Source organism: Arvicola amphibius, chromosome 2 (genome assembly GCF_903992535.2).
Source record: "Arvicola amphibius chromosome 2, mArvAmp1.2, whole genome shotgun sequence".
NCBI lineage: Eukaryota > Metazoa > Chordata > Mammalia > Rodentia > Cricetidae > Arvicola > Arvicola amphibius.
The window spans coordinates 44,300,325-44,314,955 of record NC_052048.2 but is presented as its reverse complement, the minus strand read 5'-3'; the positions used below and the strand labels follow the sequence as shown (position 1 = coordinate 44,314,955).

The 14,631-nt window shown below is 35.6% G+C and overlaps 1 protein-coding gene across 3 annotated transcripts in view; it reads left to right on the top strand.

Moving 5' to 3' along the window:
• The window catches only part of Chl1 (cell adhesion molecule L1 like), an 84,872-nt gene that overhangs the window by 66,318 nt on the left and 3,923 nt on the right, over positions 1 to 14,631 (top strand). For 2 of the 3 annotated variants that reach the window (XM_038319834.1, XM_038319833.1), the window contains 8 exons: positions 1,113 to 1,335; positions 3,665 to 3,780; positions 3,948 to 4,152; positions 4,359 to 4,481; positions 7,190 to 7,369; positions 10,493 to 10,654; positions 11,266 to 11,397; positions 14,526 to 14,598. In XM_038319834.1, coding sequence (XP_038175762.1) covers positions 1,113 to 1,335; positions 3,665 to 3,780; positions 3,948 to 4,152; positions 4,359 to 4,481; positions 7,190 to 7,369; positions 10,493 to 10,654; positions 11,266 to 11,397; positions 14,526 to 14,598 — 1,214 coding nt within the window. The remainder of the gene's footprint in view (positions 1 to 1,112; positions 1,336 to 3,664; positions 3,781 to 3,947; positions 4,153 to 4,358; positions 4,482 to 7,189; positions 7,370 to 10,492; positions 10,655 to 11,265; positions 11,398 to 14,525; positions 14,599 to 14,631) is intronic. The other variant, XM_038319835.1, reaches the window with a different exon arrangement.

Below are 14,631 nucleotides of genomic sequence, written 5' to 3'. Positions count from 1 at the left end.
AGGCAGATCTCAGTGAGTTTGAGGTCAGTGCTGAAATTAAAGGCATTTGCTACCAGCTTAAGAGTTATTTGTGTGTGTGTGTGTGTGTGTGTGTGTGTGTGTGTGTATGTGTCTATCTGTCTGTCTTTATTTTTTCTCCTAGTTAGTTTAAATAATTACTTTGGAATATGGAATAAATGTAAAATTAAAATGATTTGTTGATAGAACATTCTGCTTTTAATGTGATTTCAACCGATGTTTCTAATAAGTACTTTAGCCAGTTGTATTGAATGAAGAAGAAGAATAAATGGTACAAGAACATTTTATATGACATTTAATCACCCACATACACAAAATTACTCTTAATATAAATTAACTTCTAATCTAGGATGAAAATTCATTTAAGTGAATATTTTATATAAATTACTGAATCATTTAAATAAAGTAACCATTTGTAAAATTAAATTGGTGATTTAAACCACATTATTTTTCTTTAAAGTTTTCCTTAATTAAAAACTAAAGTGGAAATAATCAATTTCTAATTTGAGAAAACCAGAAACTCTTCCAAAAAACCTTTTTATATGGCAAAAATAAAGTGAGTGAAATAGCCATTTTGTGTCAAGGAGCTGAGAAAGTAATCACTAAAAAGAGGAAGTACTGCTTCTGGGTCCTTTCTATAAACATGTCCATTTTCCAAAATTAAAGATACTTCCATCCCCCTCTTTTAATGGAAGCTGGAACAGAATCTTGTGGAGGAAAGTATTCTGCCTGAGGAGCCATGGCTCATGAGTTCATGACCACATCGTTTCTGTTTCTTTGATAGAAAAAAATATAGAATATAGCAGAAGCTTGAAAAAACCTAAAACACTGTTTTCAATTTATTTGATATATGAACATTTAGGTTTCACCATATGTGTGAAATTCGGGCTCCTAAGGTGTCCCATGTCTTTGAGTGGTAGAAGACTTATGTGTAAGATTAAATAAATAAAAAGATGAAAGTGCTTCTAACTCCGAGGAGCACAGTTAAGATCTCTAATTTGTTTTTCAGTTAGTCATACATTCCTTAAAATGAGTCACTCCCGCCTTTCTGTTAACATATCTGTAAGTCCATCGAGTGTGTCTTTCTATTTTAGCCTTTGAAATCCATGGAGCAGAATGGGCCAGGACTAGAGTATAGAGTGAGTTGGAAGCCCCAGGGAGCACCAGAGGAATGGGAAGAAGAAACAGTTACAAACCACACACTCCGTGTGATGACACCTACCATCTATGCTCCTTATGATGTCCAAGTTCAAGCCATCAATCAATTCGGCTCTGGACCTGAGCCTCAGCCAGTGACACTCTATTCAGGGGAAGACTGTAAGTGGGTCATCCTTAAATCCTAAACACCTCAAGAAAAATTTCAAGTTAACCACATCTGTGTCAGCATTTCCGAGTACCTATTGCTTGCAAAGACAACATACCATAGTAGAAGGCCGCTTGTTCGTTCCCGGCTGCTCAGACTTGAAATAACCACACAGAAACTATATTATTTACAAACTGTTTGGCCAATACCTTAAGCATATTTTGAACTTGCTCTTATATACTAAACTAACCCATCTCTATTAATCTGTATATCGCCACGTGACTGTGGCTTACCGGGTAAAGTTTGGTCCAGCATCTGTCTCTTGCAGGGCTACATGGCTGCTTCCTGAATCTGCCTACTCTCTCTCTCTCTCTCTCTCTCTCTCTCTCTCTCTCTCTCTCTCCCTATCTATCTATCTATCTATCTATCTATCTATCTATCTATCTATCTATCTATCTATCTATCTATATACATACACGCACAGATAGATATCAATATATATATGCATGTATGTATATGTGTATATGTATATATATGTATATATGTATGTGTATATATACGTATATGTATATTTACAACATACTACCTGTGAAACAGAAAAATAAATACGTGCATGCCTCAAAGTTAGGGTTGATCTTGAAGAGAGTTAGTTGATCAAGGTAGGGTTAAAGAAATACACAGCTTGTTGATAGAGTTTTGACCCAGCATGCCCAAAGCTCTGCATTTGAAGCCCTGGTATGATGGCAAATGCCTTTAATTCCAGTACTTAGAAGGTAAAGATTGAAGGATCAGATGTTTAAGGTCATCCTTGGCTACATAATACACTAGAAGCCAGTCTAGGCAACATGAGACACAGTATCAAAAGAATAATAAAGTTCTGAAAACAAAGACAAAAACCAAACCATAACAACAAAATAAGTATTTTGGAAGTTTCAGCCTTATTCAAGAACCTGTTAAAGTTCTTTATATTTTGAAAATTAAAGACTTGGAACCATCACAAGCCATAGGCCTCTGTGAAGGAACATAATGATCATGAGGTTCCCAAGATTTCCTTAGATTAACCCTTTCTTGCCAAGGATGTCTTAACAACAGCCTGATACAATTGTCTGGGCCTCCTTTGCATGCCTGGAGTCTGGCAAACACAGATGAGATACACACCCAGATTTGAATATGAAATTTTAACCATATGAATAATTCTAAAGTAGCTGTCACAAAGTCATATTATTAAATACTAATAACATAATAACTGCTATAATTATACTTCCAGAAAAAGAAAAGACTGCACTGGCCAACTTTCCATATTAGTAGATATTCTCATTTTCTTCTAGTATCTGGAGTTATGTTTTGAATCAAAAAGGAAAGGTCAAAAATGATAATAAACTCTTCTCCTACCAGTCTTCAGATTATTGCACTCAAATAAAAAGACACAAAGAACACCATTAATGAACAATTTTTCTTACTGGCTCCTTTTTAGTAATCTTGGTTCATAAGAACAGAATCACAATGCTGGTCTCATAACAATATACTACAGTTCATATGAGGTGTTCCAGGTAGAGTTTCTAAGTATATGAAGCATGGTACATACTCAATTCATGTTGATTGTTATCTTTATTTTGCTGAGATAAACACCATGTACAAAATAAATGTGAGTAGAAAAGAGTTTATTTAGGCTTATAACACTGAGGCCAACACTCCATCACTGAAGGAACTCAAAGAATTCAAGATAAGAGCCTGGACACAGGAACAGATATAGTAGAGGCCATGGAGGAATGCTGTCTGATTTCCTCAATCTGAATAATTACACAACTCAGGACAGCAAGCATTGGGGAGATAGCATCCACAGCGGGCCAGGCCTTCTCAGATCAGCCAATGAATCAATAAATTGCCCCACAGATTTGCTTAAAGACAATATAATGGAAAAAATTTCTCAGTTTGAAGTTGCTTGTTCACTGATGACCCTGGCCTGTGTTAAGTTGACCAAATAAGGAAACAACCCAGAATCTGACCAAGACAACTGTTGTTTTAGTATCAAACTAATTCTTAAATAACTTCATCATGTTACTGGGGCTGATTTTTCTTCTTATTCGGAGAACATGCCAGTGAACATAGCTTTAAATTTCCATTTGCATTTTCTCTCATTACTGCCATTATTTCTCAATAGGATAGATAAAGTAACTTTTGTGGGCTCAGGAAGTCCTCTGTACCAAGAGACTGCTGGGATTGTTTGAAACCAATAGCACAGAAGTGCATTCTCAGGGTAAATGTTATGAAGATCATTTTTGGAAGGAGATTTTATGAATTGTGTGTAAGTCATTGGATGCTAATCAGTTTTAATGTTTACAGATCCTAGTACAGCTCCAGTGATCCATGGTGTTGATGTTATGAATAGCACATTAGTTAAAGTGACCTGGTCATCAATTCCAAAGGAAACAGTACACGGGCTTCTGAGAGGCTACCAGGTTGGTATCAGGTTGATATTTTTAAGTAATTTTTTCATTTCTTTTTCACTTCCTAAATGATACTGCTGAATTTGTTTCTTTCCTGAGATTTTTAACTGATTTGAAGAGGGCAACTGAGTATCTTTTACTACGGCTGCCATGTTAAAGGGTTTGCATCTTCTTTGCAGATAAATTGGTGGAAAACCAAAAGTCTGTTGGATGGAAGGACACACCCCAAAGAAGTGAACATCCTAAGATTCTCAGGACAGCGAAACTCTGGAATGGTTCCTTCCCTAGATGCCTTTAGTGAATATCACTTAACAGTCTTAGCTTATAATTCCAAAGGAGCTGGTCCAGAGAGCGAGCCCTATATATTTCAGACCCCAGAAGGAGGTGAGAGAATAAATATGAAAGGAGCCATATATGCAAATTATCCAGTGTTTCTGTTAAACATTCCCTTCATTATTGATAGTTAACATGTAGCTCAGAAGGGTTAATATCTTGGCTTCTATAAATGTGTAATCTCAAGGTGGGGGTTGTTCGTTTTTCTAGAAATTCATTAGTTTATGAATTCCCATTTATGATCTTGTGTTTTCTAGTACCTGAACAGCCAAGTTTTCTCAAAGTCATCAAAGTTGATAGAGACACTGCCACTTTATCCTGGGGACTTCCTAAGAAACTAAATGGAAATTTAACTGGTTACCTTTTACAATACCAGATAAGTAAGTACAGAATTGAATTAAATTTAATCTACCGAAGATTCAATTTTTGTTTAAGGAACTGGGTTGCTACACAGTGAGCAGTATTCCCTATAGTGCAAGGAACAGTAAAATAAAGGTAAGCTGCAACCTCTGTGTGTTTTAGTAAGAAACCTTTGTTTTGTTGGAACATGGCTATGTTCACCAATTTACATATTACCTATAGCCATTTTCTCACAAGAATGGTGAATGTGAGTTAGGGCAACAGAGATTACACTTTCTCATAGTATTAAGTATTCACATTTTATATTTACGAAAGGTCTGTGGACTTCTATTTTGTAACTAAAACAGTGGTTACTAAGGAAAGTGTATGTACCATCTATCTGTGAGTAGCTTTGAGAATTATGAAACATGCCAGGGGGCAGAGTTAGTAAATAATGTAATGGAGATTCAAAGTACATTCATAGCACCATAATAAGACTGACTCTTCCAAGGAAGTTGAATGATTCCATTCTCATGCCTAAATATATTTGTCTGGGTAGACTCCCCCCCCCCCCCCATTGATAGGTTGCTAGTCAGGCAGTTCATGATGACAGACTCAAAAAAATCTATGCATACTTCTGTGTCACTAGATTGAAAACAGTTAAACTCATTTAGAACATTTTAAAGTCATAACATCTCCTACCTGAAACAGTCATCAAATATAAGCATGATTTCATACTGAAGAGTGGAACTTTAATCATATCTCAATGATAAGACTTAACAGCCATAAGTTGTTAAGTAGCCCACACACTGGACTCTAAGCCATTCCATCTATCCTCTTTATAGAAACCAACCTAATTGTGGCCCTGGTGGATTACTCTGCTGTCTCTTAAGTTTTAACATGTGGGTCACATATGAGCTTTAGGTCCCATTGATTGCTGCTGTGCACTGCACACCCGTTTAAGTAAATATGGATGAAATCCAAAAGAAGTGGTTTTTACCACTTGTTTGCTTTGTAGTAAGTGCTTTCCTGTGCTGTTCCATGCAGCCTTTGCAGAGTATGCTGTAATGTATATCAGTACTCTTTTATGGATGAAGGAATCGACACACATAGTCCACTCTTATTTGAAGGTCATACCACAATGTTAAGTGCTGTATTAGGATGAGTACTCAAGTCTGTCAATGTCTAAATTTTGAGTTCTTAAGTTACACTCTTCCAAGGACCAATTTTTAAGACTGTGGACAGGACTGAAATATTTTAAAAGTTTTAAATTTTTATTTTGTCCTATCTTTGAATTTGGTTAAATTTAAACATTTTGTATGATCTGTCTGTAAGATTTAAATTTGATTTAAAAACTACTTCTTATAACAAAGCAGTTGAAATATTAATAATTATAATAGTCATTGTACTTCTTAAAATTCACTAATATTTATTTATTTCATTATTAATAATAAACGCAAGGTAGATTTTATATGGTGTGATTTTCCCTTGTTCTTATCCAGTCTAATTAATTGCTGTTTGTATATTCCAGAGTAAAATATACTTTCCTTCATTCTTGCATTGATTTTAGTAATTATTTTAATTGACTCTGTAGTGTTTTATGATGATAAAGAGACTAATATCTTTCCAGCTCTACAGTGTTTAGAATACTGCTTGGTTTCTTGATGTCACTGCATTAAATAAAACAAGGAAGGTATTTTATGTAAATAAAACATTCTCTTTTTATGAGTGCAGAGAGGATTTTTTTGTAGCCTTTTTCTTACCATTGGTGTCTTCAGGCCTTAAACATAACTCTACATAATTTCACCTGTTTTGCATTTAGCATAGTGTTCAGGGCACAGTAGGTATTTAAATGCACTTAATTCATTTATCAGTTCAGTGGACCATTAATTCTCTCTATGCTGAGCTGAAAGAGCTCCCAACTTCCAGTAAGTTAACTGCAAGGTTTGGATTTGTGAGGGCACAAATATGATGCACATTCAGTAAGCAGCACACTCTATTTTTTAAATTTGCTTTTATTCTCTTGCCAGTTCAGACATGTTTATAATGAAATTTAATCCCTCTCATTCCTTATTATCCTGTTATACCTTTCCCTTTCCTACTGAATCTCTACTTCCCAAAATGTCTCCTTCCTGCTCCTATGTCTTTTTATATGTATGATCTACTGTATTTAATTAGAGTTGCTTGCCTGAGCATGAACAGGAGGTTATTTATGGAGAAAGGGCAACTTATCTGTGATTTTTTCCATTGAATTAAGTGACATCCCTTCTCCCAGTCACCACTGACTGTCAATATCCCCTCAGGGTAAAGTGGGACCTCATGAGTTATTTCCTCTTCCCTGCTGAGATATTGAGGGGCACACCCTTGACCTGGTAGTTCCAGTGAGTTCATCTTTTCAAAAGATACTATTTCAGAGTAGTCTGTGAAGTGTACCTAAGAAAAAAAGTTGATTACCCCATTATATAATCATTATTGCAGCAATGGGCATGTCTCACCAGATAGATCAGAACTATAGTTTGCAGGGTTCACAACTTGGTAAAAATGCTGATGAATTTTCTCTGCAAGCATCTGGTGTAGTCTTCTATTAGTTGATGTAATAATAATAATAATAATTTTCTGTATCTGCAAAGAGTTGATAGTAATGAATAACGATGGAAAATTTTTCAATGAATAGAAACGAAAGGACAATTCACCATAACTTCAATTGTGAAGAACTTTGAAGAACTAATTTTTATGCTTATTTCTTCAGTAAACAACACCTACGAGATTGGAGAATTAAATGAAATCAATGTTACTACACCATCTAAATCTAGCTGGCATCTCTCAAACCTCAATGCAACAACCAAATACAAGTTCTACTTGAAGGCATGCACCTCAAAAGGCTGTGGGAAGCCAATAAGTGAGGAAAGTGCCACGCTGGGAGAAGGGAGTAAGTACATGATGGTTTTGCATGCGGTGTTTTCACGCAACTGCACTAAAGTGCAGGCACCCGGTCTCTACCCAAACCTAGCTGATCCTCTATGCACCACTCATACAGATAAAGAATTTACTGATCCTCTTTATAAGACTCACATTTGTTTAATTTATGGGTTTCTGAAAAACAACTAAATCATAACTTAGTGTATACAAGGTCAGAAACATACTTCTAATTAATTAAAATAAGTGAACATAGGCTCATAAAATTTCTCACAAGGTTAGGAAAAGGATATTCTTCTTTGAGGAATATTTCTTCCTAAATATTGTCTTTGACTTTGGTAGATATTTAATAGAAACGAATCTAATATATACCACTTTTATTACTTGACTCATAGTAAATTAATTCATATGTCAAATTTGATTTTACTTTCTGGTAGTTCAAGCTAAGTAACAATTGAAAATGACTTATCAGTCTTTGATCTTACATGTGGCACAGTTATAATTAAATTGTGTTTCTATCTCTCCCTTAGATTGTAACAGTATCCCTTAAAATTTTTTTCTCCAAGAACATTTTAGGATTTTTCTTGCCCATTTATATATAATATCATTAGTGCATCATGATTGAAAAAGATTAAGTAGTAAAGTAAAATATATTCAGGAACTGATGTTCATATCAACAAGTTAAGAAAGGCAGAATCATGGGGTTCAGAGTGGTCAGGCATAGGGCTCAAGGGGAAAGAAAGGAGCTGATGAAAGCAGACAAGAAGGGAAACAAAATCATTTATTCACAAAGAGTTTATGGCAAATGTATTTCTATTCTGCGTGGTTTTCTGAACTGTAGATTAGGAACACTATGAAATCAATGGGAGAAATGCATGGAATAGGAGAGCAGTGAGGAAGAAAACCAAATTGTGCAACATTTACTGTGACACAATTATGATTCACTTAAATGTGTGCATCACAACCATTCACTGTACTCCTGCTAAGCATAGCTGCACTCTGAACTTTACTACAGGATTCTTCCTGTAACCGTTTCCATCTTTGGGTCTGAGTTTTCTCCTCTATACTTTAGTTGCTTTTATAGAAAGAATGTTTTCAAATAGCATCTCTCCCAAACCCATGAGTTCAGGACAAATCAAACACTGGATGAAATTAATCTAGGAAAAATGCTGGACTTCGAAATAATGACAATCGCTCTAGTCACTAAAGAAGATTCTATCTCAAGGTTACAAACTGGCATCAAATGCTCAATTCACAGCAGTCCAAAGACTAGTTAGTGATCTAAGTACCCAGTTTCCATTTTGTTCAGACAAGATATCAAACCACAGAGATGGTTGCTGTTTTGATAGAAGTGACAACTTAAAAATCAGGAGAAATATTAGTCCCATTCTTGACAATAAGGAGCATGAAAAAAATCCAAAGGATTGCCTTAGTCTTGCTCCACATTCTTCCGTATATATTGGGAAACTGGGCATTTTTGCATTCATACTTAACAAACTTTCTTGGAGAATGGAAATGTTGCTGGGTGGTTTCATAACTGATGTCCTATCTATGCTAATGTGCTTCAATGTGTAAAGGAAGATTGCTTCACTATCCCGTGTTAGTTATTAAAAACTGTGCGATACTAAGGTGTTTTTGTTCTTTTCCAGGCATCTCCATTTTCAGTATTCCAGCTACTGCCCTTTCCCCTGTTGACACTGCTTTCTCTTCTGTAGTCCTATATTGCCATGTAGTAAATTATAGTAGCATTTCCACTGAACTTCAACATAATGTTTGAATATTATACAGTTCTACAGAGGAGATATACTTCAGCTTCCCCAAAACTCTTAAACAGATAACAGTTAAAATTAGAATCTCTTGCTGCCAATATTTTTTCTCCCTCCAAAGAGGGAACAGAAGTTAAGATTCTGGCATTGAAAGCAAGCTGTTTTCTTGCTCTCTCTCTCCAGTTTGAGGGTGGCTCTCTAATGAAAGAGGGGAAAAGCATAGACTTAGAATATGCTTTTGTGTCCTTAGAGGTTTGAATAAATCACTTTGCATTTCTGTTTTCCAAAAGCTTGCACTAAACGATATACTAATATTTCTGGTTTTTAAAGTAAGAATTCATTTCATTCTATTGCAGTAATCCATTCTAAAAGCTCTGCTCTTCTGTGTAACTGGCTTTATTTCTGTCACGGCACCATTTCCAATGAACTATATTCTTTATTCAGTGTCATATAATCAAGTTTAGTCTGTGATGAAAAGTTACAACCAAGTGCTTTTGTGTCCTATGCCCACTTAACAAAGAGTCTCATCATCCATCCTCATTCTCACCAGGGATCATATTTCATCTCATGTGTAAATTGTTGGCATTTGCCAATTGACATTTTCTACGTTGAGTTGATTCCTAGAAAAATATGAATTTAATAACAAAAGTATTTTATATGTTTGATTGCAAGATCAGAAATTAATGCATATTAATTAAGCTGGACTCATTTTCATCTGTTTCTCTGAGGTTCAATGATTAACTTATTGACATATTATTGAAAATTTCTCTTGGAAAATTATTCATTTTCTCATACATGTACTAAATCTCAGTGAAACCATTTCATTTAAATGTACCTATAAACCTGCACTTAATCTAGCTGAAGCCTCTAATTTAAAAAAAAATACTTTCTATGTGAATGTGTTGTGATACCATCTTACCAGAACATACTGAGATCATGGCAACACTGTGTTTATGCGTTTAATAAAAACACAGTTAAAATCTTAATTCTACTTGTAATCATATGAAAATATGATATATTCATCTTTTCACTGGCTGTAAAAATTCAGCTAATACAAAAATACCATAAAATCTGAAGGATTTTTTTGAGTCTGTGTTTGGTTTTGAGCCATTCCCACGAAGGCAGATTTATAGTACCATTTCATCAGCAAATGGCCATGAACTGACTTCATTGCATTTATTCATTTTCAACATTTTAAGAGAAAAATCTTGAAATGTTAGTTTCTGAGTCCACTGATGATTCAAGAACCATTAAAGATAAAAACACCAAAATGATTTTTTTCATCTCGAAAAATGATATATATTCTTTTACATTTCTCTCCTGCTTTTCAGTGATTGAAATCATATGATTTAACTGTGTACCTTTCTTAGGTAAAGGTATCAGGAAGATAACAGAAGGAGTAAATCTTACCCAAAAGATTCACCCTGTAGAGGTACTTGTGCCGGGAGCGGAACATATTGTTCACCTCATGACTAAGAACTGGGGTGATAACGATAGCATTTTTCAAGATGTAATTGAGACAAGAGGGAGAGGTGAGAAATGAGACTGTGTGGGCTATCATCTTAGACAATTCACTATGTCCTGTGGATTAATTTTACATCTATATTATATTAGAAAGTATTCCGTGCACTAAATATAAAGGTCATAATTTCAATTTGTATTGGCATACAGAGTATTTCAAAGTTAGCAAAAGAAATTATGTCACAATGATCCCATGTTTCCCTTACTGGGTTTGCCAGAGTAGTCACCTGAATGTGTATGATGCTAATTAATACCTGTCAATAACAGAAACTAAAGAAAATCAGAACCAAACCAGAACTCAGGTGCCATGGTGATCTGCTTGTAACCCAGGCAGTTTGTGCTATGGCTTGCTTGCTGCTGCTTCTGCATTTAACTTCACTATCTTTTCTGATTCTCATCTTCAGAGCTAAATGCAACCCTACAGAGCCTCTTCCCTAAGAAGGAAGGAATGATTTCCTAGTGTCTCCCAACAAAATACCTTCAGATTACTTTATTTCCTTTGGTATCAAAGGAAAGATTACTTATTATTTTAAAATGATATCTGATTGTTCCCTAATGTTACATAATATCAAGGACTGATTCTAGAGCTAGGTCAACATTGTACCTTCTCTCTATACAATAGAATATGCTGGCTTATACGATGACATCTCCACTCAAGGCTGGTTTATTGGACTGATGTGTGCAATCGCTCTTCTCACACTGATACTATTAACTATTTGCTTTGTGAAGAGGAACAAAGGTGGAAAGTACTCAGGTAAATCCATGGCTTAACATGATTTTCAACTTTGAATAGGTTATACTGGGAATCGGTCTAGGGGAACTATTTTATAAAAATTATGTGGATAAAGTTTATAGTGTATTAGCTATGAAATACACTAAAGGAAAATATTTTGATTAAACAACCAAAGGAAATATGCATAGTCTCTAATGCTAGCTTTTAGTAGTTGTTTGAGAGAATGTTTCACTCTTAAAGTTGACTGGCCTGGAATTCACTAGGTAGACTAGGGTGACTTTGAACTCATAGAGATCCATGTGTGCCTTTGCCTTCTAACTGCTGAGATAAAGGTCTTTGTCACTATGCCTGGCTGTTTTAGTATTTAATAGAGACTGTATGGGTTAGGGTGATATAGTTCAGTGGTTTAAAGTACTTACTTGAGGTTTTGAGTTTGGTTCCCAGCAACCATATTGAGCAGTTCACAGAAGCCCGTAATTCCAGCTTCAGGAGTCTTATACCTCTGGTCTCTTCAAGCACCTGCACTCACACACACACACACACACACACACACACACACACACACACACAAATCAAATTAAGTTAATCTTTTCTAACATAATATTTTTATTGATTATTTGGGAATTTCACCTCATGCACTCCTAGAGCACAGTCACTTCCTAATCCTCCCATGTCTGCTCCCTAACCCTTAGGACTTCCACCAACAACAAAAAAAAAGAAGCCCAATTTTTGTTGCCCATATACTCACTGAAGCATGGTTGAACGCCCAGTTGCCCATCATATAAAGAAAACTGGGACCTTCCCCATCCACATCCCTGCCAGAAGCCATCAGCTGTGGAGAACTACACCTCAGCATCCTTATCACTATTTTCTTTTGTGGTGATGTCAATGGCTGCATGCTCATGGTTGCGGGAGAGGGACAGCGAAGGCTTCTGTATCAACCCCTTTCCACACACCAGCTCCCAAGATGAAATGAAACTTAAAGATAAAAACATTAAAATCGGTTCTTAAGGATCATAATTCTTATAAACTTATGTTTTCTGTTCATAGATATAGCAGACACTAAGAAGGTGTATTATTAAATCACACATATGTTTTAATACCCTAAAAGGAGCTCATTTGTTTGTGGCATGCCTCTACTTCTTTCTCTACACTTGGCTCTGGTGTTCTGTGTGGTTCTGGTAGAACTCCTCCACTACCCAGCTTTGTTTGAGATCACCATTGCATTGCAGAGGGTGCATTTCCTATTACTGTATTGGGTAATTTTTATTGAGTACACTACTTTTTGAAATGTTAATGATATATTGAATAAAAATAAAATCATTCTAGTTGTTAACTTATTTTTTATATAAATTACAATCAACTTGCTTTTTTTAAGTATACATTTCTGCTGTTTTTGTTTTCTGTTCATTGTGCTTTTACAAAGGGAGAAAGATAAAGCTGCATCTCTTGGCTTATGGTATTCAGATCTATAAGCTGTTCTTTATTGATTCCTGGTTCATCAAGCAAATATTTACTGAGGATCTGTCATACACATAAAACCATGACGAACATGACATACATTTTCCTAAAATAGCGTGTCTAATTGGCACAGCTGTCCATTTCAATTTTTCTCTGAAATCTAGCTTGTATCAATTATGTTCACAATGACTAATGGATATTCCAGGTCATTCATTAGACACTTTGAAGAGAGACAACTTTTTAATTATCTTTTTAAAAATAATGCTTATGAAATATGAACCTATATGTGTTCTGAAGCCCTCCCTCAATTCGGGCCCTTTGAAAACAATAGCAACAACTTTTCATATTGGAGGACAGCTAAGGGTATGCAGGGGAGAATAGCATCTTAAAGGAAACTTGTTTAAGTTTTTAAAGGTAAAAGCATCAAGAACCACTCTCATGTCCCAGTGTTTCAAATGAAACTAAATTACTTTTAGTATGGAGAAGTGTGCACATTTTCCAGTGTGGTTATGCATGTGGAGTCCAGAGCTTGACATCCATTATCTTGCTCAATCATCTCCACCTTATTTTTTTAAACACAGGGTTTCTCACTAACCTGAAGCTTACAAATTTAGCTAGCCTTATTTAGTCAGCAAGTCTCAGAAATCTTCCTGTACCCACATCCCCATAGACAGAACTAAAGCTGATTGCCATTAAGTCTGACTTTTTCTTGTGGGTACTTGAATAACACAGGTCGTTAAACCTGTTTGACAGGCATTTTATATAAGCTAAACTGTCCCTACAGTCCCTTAAACAATTATATATTTATAATGCTTTTGTAGGCCTGATTGTTTTTGTTATTAAGGTAGTTTTTATTAAAATATCGATGCAGAACATCCTAATGATTGATTTTTTTTTTGAGGGGGCATTAAACTGGTTTTATGACTTAGGTCATTAAGAGCCTTTTAAATCTTCAAATAGTTTGGAGAAAAAAATGAATTTTATGTTCATGGACACAGTGATCTAAGCTTGATTCTCTCCATAGGACAAGTTCCCTTTAGATATAGTGTAGAAGGAGCGGTGGGCTATGTCCCGCCACCTGGCTAGCTTTACCCAAAATAATTACACAGAAACTGTATTCTTTTAAACACTGCCTGACCCATTAGTTTCAGCCTCTTACTCACATCTTGACTAACCCATATCTAATAATCCGTTTAGCAACACGAGTGGTGTCTTACCAGGAAAGATTCAGCATGTCTGACCTGGCAGCTGGCTTCATTGCATCTGTCTCCCTGAGGAGAGGCACAGTGGTCTGCCCCAGAGAGGAGAGGCAGGGCAATTGTCTGAGCCATCTACCTCACTTCCTTCTTCCTGTTCTGTCTACTCCACCCACCTATTTTCTAACCTATTAGGCCAAGCAGTTTTCTTTATTAATTAACCAATGAAATCAACAGATTGATAGAAGACCCGCCTCCATCATTATAGGAAAATAACATGAAAGTCTGCCAGGTGCTTAATAGAACCCAGAAAATCTTTTCTGTTTTCGGATTAAAGAAAAAGTAACTCATACATTTACCTATTACTCAAAAAGCTAGTAACACTGGCATAAAAAATGGGGCAATGTGTTTTTACAACCCACCTTTCAACAGCCAAGCTGACAGGTCTTTGCAACAGATTTGATCTTAATCTACTTTCAATTTTTGTTTCAGTAAAAGAGAAGGAAGATTTACACCCAGATCCAGAAGTTCAATCAGCAAAAGATGAGACTTTTGGTGAATACAGGTAAATGTAACTTTGTATTTCATGGTCAGTTGA